The sequence below is a fragment of the Zootoca vivipara genome, chromosome 15 (assembly GCF_963506605.1).
Source record: "Zootoca vivipara chromosome 15, rZooViv1.1, whole genome shotgun sequence".
Taxonomy (NCBI): domain Eukaryota; kingdom Metazoa; phylum Chordata; class Lepidosauria; order Squamata; family Lacertidae; genus Zootoca; species Zootoca vivipara.
In genome coordinates this window covers 10,407,872-10,418,924 of record NC_083290.1, presented here as the reverse complement: position 1 = coordinate 10,418,924, position 11,053 = coordinate 10,407,872, and the positions used below count along the sequence as shown (strand labels likewise).

The 11,053-nt window shown below is 45.7% G+C and overlaps 1 protein-coding gene across 1 annotated transcript in view; it reads right to left on the bottom strand.

Moving 5' to 3' along the window:
• Nucleotides 1-1,155: 1,155 nt before the first annotated feature.
• The window catches only part of CALN1 (calneuron 1), a 74,650-nt gene continuing 64,752 nt past the window's right edge, over nucleotides 1,156-11,053 (bottom strand). The window contains exons 4-5 of the mRNA XM_035139846.2: nucleotides 3,015-3,168; nucleotides 1,156-1,451 (exon numbers count right to left, since the gene is read on the bottom strand). Of these exons, the coding sequence (XP_034995737.1) occupies nucleotides 1,324-1,451; nucleotides 3,015-3,168 (282 nt within the window). The 3' untranslated portion in view covers nucleotides 1,156-1,323. The remainder of the gene's footprint in view (nucleotides 1,452-3,014; nucleotides 3,169-11,053) is intronic.

The window sequence follows — 11,053 nt, the reverse complement described above, 5'->3', positions numbered from 1 at the left end:
CCAAAATAAAAACTTAGTTGGTCTTTAAGGTGCTACTGAAGGAATTTTTTTTTATTTTGCTTCGACTCAGACCAACACGGCTACCTACCTGTAACCAGACTTTGGAAGAAAGCTTTCGACAGCTATTAAACCAGGCTGCCAATGGCTTCTAGCCATGATGCCTATGCCACTGCCATTGAGATTGTGCTTCTGAATACCAGTTGCTCTGAAAACGCAGGTGGACAGAGATGCGTGGCACTCATGTCCTGCTTTCAGTTTTCTCAAAGCATCTGGCCGACCCCTGAGAGAACAGGATGCTGGATTGACACATATCAGGCTACCAGGTTCTGATCAATAAACCCCCTGACAAATCATTATGGGGCTTTAGGCCATCTCCCCTAAAGAGCCTGCTATTGCGCTCCCCAAATCATTTGATCTTCTCTCTCTATATATATATTTTTAAAGATGCATTTCCTCTAGTTATGGATTGGCTTTGTAAAATGGGAGCAAATGGTGACTAGGTTCAGAAACATTTGAAGAAGACGGACTAGAGGAAGGTCAATAGACTGACTGTACATTGAATACGAAGCCATTTATGAAGTAGGTGCCTAGCACAGCACTGTTTCAGAATGTGGTAGGAAGACTGCATTGGCCTTAAATCTCCAGGGTGCTGCATCTGATTGAAAAGAACCCGATGAAAAATGAACAAAATCCTCCGGACTGCATAATTTGTTAATTATGCGTTTGATTGTCCCTGTACAATCCCCCGCAATGCCAGCGGGGTTAAACAGAACCATTGAAGTCAGACGAAAATAAGCAAAAATGGATGGTTTTTTAAGCTTACTATGGTGGTATAGATTTCAATTTCCTGGGAAAGCTGAACCATTAGAAATATATAGATATAGATATAGATATGCTTCAGAGTTTCTGTAAGATAGCTAGCTGCAAAACTGTCCCCAGTTGGTGTCGCATTTTTTGGGTGGCCACAAAATACCGCTGGGTGAATGTGAATCCTCACTCCGATCTCCTGCCACCACGCCAAAAAAAAATATCAAAAATAAAAATAAAAATTCAGGGCTCTTCTGGGTTGTTTTTTATTGCGTTAAGAAACAAAAACCATTAAAGCATTAAGACAGCCCTTTTATGTCCCTGCCAAGGGGTGTAGAGTTGATTTACAGGTACGCTGCTGGCCTGGGGTTCTCTATCGAACCGCCTGTCCTTATCCATCGGCCATTCTGTCTCTGCTCTTGTTTTCCCCATTTGTTTGTAAAGTTGACCAGGGAGAAAGTTCACCGGACAGCATGCGCATGCGTGGATCATTTTGTGTTTCACAGTGTTATATGGCTACTCCATGCCACTTCGGAGGATCTGGTTGGCTGCAATCAACATGACACTGATAATAAAGGCCATAGCAAAAGCGCATATTAAGCTTTTCCGTACACAAGTCTGTCGGTTTTGTTTTTGAGAGTGCACTAGGAGAGAAAGAGAGAGAGAGAGAGAGCATAATGACCTTTTCGTTTTAAAGTTACCATATTTTTCCATTTATAACAGGCATCCCCAAACTGCGGCCCTCCAGATGTTTTGGCCTACAACTCCCATGATCCCTAGTTAACAGGACCAGTGGTCAGGGATGATGGGAATTGTAGTCCAAAACATCTGGAAGGCCAAAGTCTGGGGATGCCTGATTTATAAGATGCCCCCATGTATAAGGACCCCCCCATTTTGGGGGACTCAATTTTAAGGAAATGAAGGGAGATGGCCCAAAGTTGTTGAGCCCCTCCCCCCATGCAGCTGTGTGCAGGAAACACTCCCTAGATCAGGCACCCCCAAACTTCGGCCCTCCAGATGTTTTGGACTACAATTCCCATCATCCCTGACCACTGGTCCTGTTAGCTAGGGATCATGGGAGTTGTAGGCCAAAACATCTGGAGGGCCGCAGTTTGGGGATGCCTGCCCTAGATCATTTCCTGTGCTTTAGCGGCATTGGCGGGTTGGCAGGAAGGCAACTTCCCCTGATGCCGCTGCGTGCAGGAAACGATCCAGGGACTCCTGTCAGCCAGCGCCCCATATCGCTCCCTGCTTGCTGTGGAATCAGGGAAAGCTGTGGGCCACCAGCCAGCTCCCCCAGTTCCCTGGACGCAGTGACATCGGGGGAAGCTGAGTGCTGCCAGCCAGCGTTCCCAGATCGCTCCCTGTGCGCAGCAGCATCAGGAGAAGCTGCGGGCCGCCAGCCAGTGCCCCAGATCACTCCTTGCTCGCTGCGGCATTGGGGGAAGCCACACACCCACCAACCGGGCGCACTGCTTCTCTCACCACCACCCCATGCCACTATCCATGTATTGGACGACCCCAGTTTTTAGACATGATTTTTGAGTCAAAAAACCTCATCCAATACACGGAAAAGTACTGGACTTATCAATTTGCTCATTATTGATACATGTTATGCAGCATGCAGAAAGTAGCCCAGCCATCCATTGTAATTACTTTGATTGGAATTGAGTTGGATACAACCCAGAGTAGGCCCACTGAAATTAATGGACCTATGGTAGCAGTCATGTCCATTAATTTCAATGGGCCCACTCTGTGTATGACTAGGGTTGGGTGTGACCCATAATTACAAAGCCTTTAACCATGTGAGTCCAGGACCTTCACTTCAGAAACAAAGCCTGGAAATTTAGAATCTGAAATCTGGATGCATCTCTATGTACCGCCCAACACGATGTGGCCCAAATCTGGGAAGACGTCTTCTGGGTCAGCACTCCAGCACATGACCCATGTGAGATTGTGCACCCGAAATTCAACTCGGGATTGCAGTGAGTTCTTGGACGGGAAACATGCAAGTCGCCCAAAATGGCTGCCATGCTCTTGTGGGGGGACGGGGGACAGGATGTCCTGGTTTTTCTGGGGCAGTTGATGGGCATGCCCCTATGCAAGAATGCCTTAGACCGCGACACAGTTGCCTTAAGTTGCCTTTGGCATGTGAGGTGAGTGGTCTGAACAAACTATTCTGCCTGAGATATGCAAGAGAATCTCACCTTCAAAATCTGTTTGACAGTTGCCAGTGTTCTCATTTAAGCTCTCTTCCTCAGTGATGATGATGTTTTCAATATCTTTCATTGTTAAGTGGTCTTGGAACGCATGGTACAGTATATGTTTCAGCTCCTCCAGAGTTATCCGCTGCATGTCAAACTGTGGGACGTCAATGAGAACTTAGTTAGAATTGTCATTCACTCACTACATGTTGAGGGACCCAGGTGGCGCTGTGGGTTAAACCACAGAGTCTAGGGCTTGCTGATCAGAAGGTCGGTGGTTTGAATCCCTGCAAAGGGGTGAGCTCCCGTTGCTCGGTCCCAGCTCCTGCCAACCTAGCAGTTCGAAAGCACGTCAAAGTACAAGTAGATAAATAGGTACCACTCCGGTGGGAAGGTAAACGGCGTTTCCGTGCACTGCTCTGGTTCGCCAGAAGCAGCTTTGTCATGCCGGCCACATGACCCAGAAGCTGTCTGCGGACAAACGCTGGCTCCCTCGGCCTATAGAGTAAGATGAGTGCCGCAACCCCAGAGTCGGACACGACTGGACCTGATGGTCAGGGGCCCCTTTACCTTTACACTACATGTTACCTTTCACATTTGAATCAGAAAAACTACGCCCTCCCCCAATAAAAAACCTTTTGCCGAAGTTTGAGGGCCACATTATCTTGTGGCCAGGCTTCCTGGAGTTACGTGCCAATAACAGGCAGGCAACAGGCAAACATTGGTGGCATAAAGGATGTGACACTCAACTTTCTCATGACTGTGAGGAATGAGGACAGGGCTGTCTTTAACCGGGGGTGCAAGGGTTGTGGGGCACCCGGGCGCCAATTTCTGAGGGGTGCCAGACACCCGCCACTGAAACTGCCTAAACTCTTAACTATCTACCTGTTATGAAATAATAAATAATTTTGATCAAGATAGAAAAACAAAATACACCTAGGTATTACCGAAATAAGAGACGTGGGTGGTGCTGTGGATTAAACCACAGAGCCTAGGGCTTGCCAATCAGAAGGTCGGCAGTTCAAATCCCTGCGACAGGGTAAGCTCCCTTTGCTCATTCCCTGCTCCTGCCAACCTAGCAGTTCGAAAGCACGTCAAAGTGCAAGTAGATAAATAGGTACCACTCTGGCGGGAAGGTAAACGGCGTTTCCGTGCGCTGCTCTGGTTCGCCAGAAGCGGCTTTGTCATGCTGGCCACATGACCTGGAAGCTGTACGCCGGCTCCCTTGGTCAATAAAGTGAGATGAGCGCTGCAACCCCAGAGTCGTCTGCAACTGGACCTAATGGTCAGGGGTCCCTTTACCTTTATTACCGAAATGTATACCTACTGTTTCACTAAAGGGATTTCGACTTTGTGCGCTCATTTACTAAAGGTGCACCGCACCAGCGGTGACGCTTGTCATTCACAACGGCAGTGCTTGTCAGAGTAAATGACAGCACTTGTCATTCTGAACGGCGCCATGCACATGAAATGACTCTTACAAAATATTATGCCACGCATTGTGTTGAGCTGCTATGTGGCAGCGGGGTCAGCGGCACCTTTGGCACAACTGATCTCGCGCTGCCTGCCTGCCGGTTGCATGCAACCCACGCGAGATCAGTCATGTAAAAGGTTCCGCTGAGCCCGAGTGAAACCTTGCAAATTGCGTTTTAATTTCATCACTTACAGTTCAAATTCGTTTAGAGAAATCGTTAAAAATTAATGTTTCTTTTCGCTAATTGCCGGCATTTTCTTTGACTAACTACTCAGTACTTAGGGCTCTACTACACATGCATTTCAGCACGCGATTTTAGTTTTCCATTTCCGCAAAAATGCGCCTAGAGCACGCACACACTATGAATTCTGCAAGCTCCATTTTTTCTTCATTTTACAACAAATGCTGAAGTTAATTTGGGGGCTAAACTAAATTTGGGGGCGCTGGGCAGATCTTTGCACCCCGGCGGCGTATATGCTAAACAGACAGCACTGAATGAGGATGTTGCTTTTTCACATACAAATGTAACAGTTGGGGCAACTGTCAGCAGTCCAGGCAGTCCAGATATTTAGAGCTTGTAGTCAGAATGTGGTTGCAATAAGTCAGGCATCCCCAAACTTCGGCCTTCCAGGTGTTTTGGACTACAATTCCCATCATCCCTGACCACTGGTCCTGTTAACTAGGGATCATGGGAGTTGTAGGCCAAAACATCTGGAGGGCCAAAGTTTGGGGATGCCTGTACTAGAGAGAGAGAGGGAGCCATGTTCCGTGCTCCGTGTCTGTTTATGTGTAAATAAACTATCTTAGCCAGAATGCTGAGTTGCTGTGGTCTGTTACGCAACTGTGCAAGTATCTGCAGATGCTAAGAGTGTGTTGATGTACTCCCACATCAATCACTGAAGTCCGGGGGCTGAGGAAGGCTCGGAAGCTCTCGAACGATCGCCCAGGAAACAGGGAACATGCCAGTCAGGCAGGGCCGGTGCTAGGGTTTTTCGCTCCCTAGGCGAGATCACCTTCTGGCGTTCCGCCCCCCATTAATAGAAAATAGAAAAAATAAAAATAGAAAATAGAAAAAAGTAGGAAAAATAAAAATATAAAATAAAATAAAAAACAGCTGAGAGCTGCGGCGAGGTGGCCCCAGGCTCGCGCTCCCCGCGCTTCTCCAGAGCTTCGCATGGGGAGCGCAAGCCTGTCAGCTGTTGCTGAGCAGCTTCAGGCCGCTCTCCGGAGACGCACGCACGCCTCGGGATAGCGGCCTGAAGCCGCTCAACAGTGACAGGCGCAGTGGAGGTTGCCCCAGGCAGCACCGGGGGGCAGCGGACGGTGGCGGGCAGGCTGGCCAGTGCCCCCTCCATTTTGGCACCCTAGGCAGCTGCCTAGTTTGCCTTAATGGACACACCGGCCCTGCAGTCAGGCATGTGTCTCTGCCAGGGGTCTCCTTGTGAGTAGGCCCTTTTCCTGACAGCAGTTTGGGGATGCCTGCAATAAGTAGACAAGTGTTCAGATCCACTCAGATATTGACGGCTTGTGATTAGGATGCTCATAAATGGGACAGTTTGTGGCTGAAAGACAGTTTATTGTAAGCTTCAGCAGATATAGAACTCGCTTACACAGGTTAGTGGTCAGGATGTGGCTCTGTCACTTAAGCCAGTATGTAAATGCATAGAAATAAAGAATCAAATAAGGGAAATGTTGATAGGAATAATTAGGCGGTCGTGATAGAACCTTGCAGTACCCAGCCAATGGGGAGACAAGGAAGGGAACCTGCCACTCCAGGTAAAAGGAGTATAAGCTTATGTTTTGCCAATTTTGGGGTGTGCCTGCTTTGGACATCTGCTCTTGCAAGAATGTTCTGTATTCAATAAATTCTTTGCTGCTTCACCCATTTTGCTCAGATTTTATTTTGAGGGTCTCAAGACCCACTTCTAACATGACTGGAATGTAGGTTACTGCACAAAGGGAAGGAGTTCGTACACATGCTCCTCTCCATCTCCACCCTCCATTTGGGCAAGAGAGAGGCATGACAACGTTTCATGGTCTCATAGGGCTGTGCACAGGATTTGGTCAAATCCTGAATTCAATCAGGGCAATTTGGGATGATTCATGCCCTGTTCAGATCAGGTCAAGCAACTACAGTCATACCTTGTGTTGCGTCCACTGCGGGTTGCATTCTTTTGTGTTGCGAACACGGTGGACCCGGAAATGTTTACTTTCGGGTTCCGCTGCACGAGCATGCGCAAAAGCATTCTGTGCACTTCGCACATGCGCAGAAGCGCTCAATCGCATTTTCGTGCATGTGTGAAAGCTCCGCTGAGGTTGTGGACTTTTCAGGGTTCGAACGGCACCGCGGAACAGATTGGGTCCCCAACCCGAGGTACCACTGTACAAATCACTACAGTGTGGACCAGGTTGTCCCGAATTATTTTGTAGCAATCTACAGCTCAAAACCATTGTTTCAGAAGACCAGGCAGACAGTCTCAAATACGTTGCAATTATTAATTAAAATAACACACAGGTAGAACACAGGGCAGGTATCAAATCTGATCATAATGCACAGGGCTAGGGTAGAATGTTCTCACCTTAACCAAGAACCCCCTAATCAAAGTGCTTGTGGAAGGTGGTGAAATCTTAGAATGAAGAATGGGGCACTGGGGTGCCTTCATCCCCCCCCCAACCTCGACAGCCTACTTAGTGCAGAAAAAGTCTGTTTTAATTGGCAAAATCTCTTGTAGGTTCTCAAGCAGAAACGTTTCCAACTCATCCAACCCAAGCTGGAGATGTCTGGGAATAGACCTGGGACCTTCTTCCTTTTGTATGAATCATCAAATACATTTTTAAAAAATGTGAGCAATGTTTTCATTCATAAGAAGAACCTGCTGGGTCAGGCCAATGGCCCAACTAGTCCAACATCCTGTTCTCACAGTGGCCAACCAGATGCACCTATGGGAAGCCTGCAAGCAGGATCTGAGCACAAGAGCTCTTTTGCCTCCTGCTGTTTTCATGTAATTGGTATAGAGAAGCATTACTGCCTCCAAGAATAGGGTCAGAGCATTGGCATCATGACTAACATCCACAGATAGCCATAAATTTGTCTAATCTACTAATGCCATCTAAATTGGTGACAATACAGCCTCCTATGGGAGGAAGTTCTATAATTTAACTCTGCACTCAACAATGGAACTACAGTCTGGTAGGGTTATATACCGTGTTTCTCCGAAAATAAGACACCGTCTTATATTTATTCTTCCTAAAAACACACACACACTATGGCTTATTTTCAGGGGATGTCTTATATTTTTCCTCCTCCTCCTGCCGCGGCTGGTATTGCTGCTGTGCCTATCACTATGTCTTATTTTTGGGGTATGGCTTATATTCTTTGAATGCTTAAAAATCCTGCTATGGCTTATTTTATGACTACGTCTTAAAATAGGAGAAACAGGGTATAGGCAAATTTTCTCATCAGAATGGCAGTTCCTAGCTGCTTCGTTCACCGGGGGACGGGACAGGGGGACGACATCATCCTGAGCTGAGCAATTATAAGAAAAAGCACACTATACAAGCATAGAATTGTAGAGTTGGAAGATAACGTGATGTTCATTTAGTCCAGGCATCCCCAAACTGTGGCCCTCCAGATGTTTTGGCCTACAACTCCCATGATCCCTAGCTAACAGAACCAATGGTCAGGGATGATGGGAACTGTAGTCCAAAACATCTGGAGGGCCGAAGTTTGGGGATGCCTGATTTAGTCCAACCCCTTGTAATGGAAGAATCACAGTTAAAGATAGCCATCCAACCTCTGTTTAAAAACTTCCAGTGACGGAGAATCCACCACCTTACACTGAGAATTTTCTAGTGGTTTCCCCAAGAGTTTACCTTTTTCTATAAATTTTATTATATAAATATTACAGATCCTCAGTCTGCGGAGGGGAAAAAATCCCACAATCTTAAGCAATGTAGAGGTCAAATCCTGTAACTCTGCAGCTGCTACGTAAAGGCTGCATATTTCAGAGAAAAAAAAATAAGAATGAGCAAGCTGTTCTCGAAATGCCCACAAGAGGATGCCAAACACAGGATTTTTAAAAAACCCACAACACCTCAGTTTTATGAACGGTGGTTGTCATGAGTAACACTGCTTTTATATTCATTCTAGAAGAAAGTGCAATAGAGAAATAGGAAGCTGCAAATTACCTGGCTTACAACTCAACAGGCCAGCCAGGTGAGTGTCACGGAAGACACAGGATTAAAGATGGAACATGCACTGCAACTGTTTGCCGCTATTTTTAGTAGCATCATGCCAGTGAACTGCCTAACAATCAGGGTTGTGGTTTTTTTTGGGGGGGGCAGCAGTGGGGCAGAATCATGCCAACTTGCTTGCTTACAGAAAAAATGCTTTCCCCCACCTTCCTCAATCGGTGATTAGTATTCTGTGGGAAAGCAGCTGATAGGATGGGAATTGGCAGGTCATGAGTAAGAAGAGAAAAACAATATTCCGGTTAGAACTGCAAGCAGCAAAAAGCAATGGCTGCTTTTAAGGTCATCTTGAGAGGGCCCAGGATGTTTTCAATGATGGTACCTTGACTGTAGACTAGACTCCCCCAGAGATGAACATCCTGGCATCCACTCTGCAAGCAGCAATCTATACATTACCTTAAGTGTATAGCTTGCCCTTGAAAGTCTGATACTTCTCCTTTTGAAATAGCAATATAACTGTGGGTTTACACATCTGGGCTGCATCAATAGGAGTATAGCATCTAGATCAAGGGAATTAATAGTACCACTGTACTCTGCTCTGGTCAGACCTCACCTGGAGTACTGTGTCCAGTTCTGGGCACCACAGTTCAAGAAGGATACTGACAAGCTGGAACGTGTCCAGAGGAGGGCAACCAAAATGGTCAAAGGCCTGGAAACAATGCCTTATGAGGAACGGCTTAGGGAGCTGGGTATGTTTAGCCTGGAGAAGAGAAGGTTAAGGGGTGATATGATAGCCATGTTCAAATATATAAAAGGATGTCATATAGAAGAGGGTGAAATGTTGTTTTCTGCTGCTCCAGAGAAGCGGACACAGAGCAATGGATTCAAGCTACAAGAAAGAAGATTCCACCTAAACATTAGGAAGAACTTTCTGACAGTAAGAGCTGTTTGACAGTGGAATTTGCTGCCAAGGAGTGTGGTGGAGTCTCCTTCTTTGGAGGTCTTTAAGTGGAGACTTGACAGCCATCTGTCAGGAATGCTTTGATGGTGTTTCCTCCTTGGCAGGGGGTTGGACTGGATGGCCCTTGTGGTCTCTTCCAACTCTATGATTCTATGATTCTGTGAAACAGGAAGCTGTGGTTAACGCTACCTGTGGTTTATAAACCAACCACAAACCATGGTTAACGAGCAACCAAGTTTATATAGCATAGCTAAAGCTAATAAACCATAGCTATGCTGCTGAGCTGAGTTTATACGTTACGCTAATGTTGGAGTAAAAAATGGGGATGGCTGCATTCGTTTTGCTGGTTGTAATGGCAGCGCTTCCCTCTCATTTAACAATATTCCTTTTACACATGTTGCATTATGGAACTTTTTTTAAATAAAATAAATCAATCAATCAATATACCACCATGTCACACTAAATTTAATTCGTACCAGTGGGTATGGCATGTGACACAACAGTGGATGTCACTAGACGTGTCACCACCCTGTATCCACATGAATGCTTGTGTTCCTCCACAATTTACCCGTAAAAATCATGGGGAATACCTGCATGCCGGAATATGGCCCCAAATTTTATCACATGGCATCTCCCATCCCTAATCTTCAGGTAGGACTGGGAACGTCATAGAAGTATAGGAGCACAGCACTGGAGAGTTGGAAGGGACTCCAAGCGCCATCTAGCCCAATGCAGGAATCTCATCTAAAGCACCCATGACAAATGGCCAATCAAACTCTGCTTAAAAACCCTCAAGGAAGGAGATTCCACAGCCTCTTGAGTGAGTCCGTTCTACTGTCCAACAGCTCTTCCTCTCAGAAAGTTCTTCCTGATGTTTAGTCCAAATCTCCTTTCTTGTAACTTGAAGTCATTGCTTTGGGTCTTACCCTCCAGAGCAGTAGAAAACAAGCTAGTTCCCTCTGCCATGTGACAGCCCTTCAGATATTTGAAGATGGCTATCTTATTTTATTTTATTTTATAAAAAATTAGTTTTTTCCATAACAAACATCATATAAAATAAACATCAATAAAATATCACAATGTGGGATTTTTCCAATCCCTTGACTTCCCTCTACCATCTCCATGGTTCCATTATTTTTGGTTATTTCAAGCATATCCAAGTCATATTTTCCATCTGTATATATCTAATTCTTATCTATCTTCATAATACTGTACTGCAAATGTTTTTAGAATCCTGCTGATGTATCAACTTGTATACAATGCTTTGACATATATGCAATAAAAATTTCCCATTCATTTTAAAATTTGTTATTCTTCTGATTCCTTAGTCTTCGTGTTAATTTTGACATCTCTGCATAACCCACCAACCTAATTTGCCAATCATTCTTTGTGGGAATTTTTCCTCTTTTCAGCATT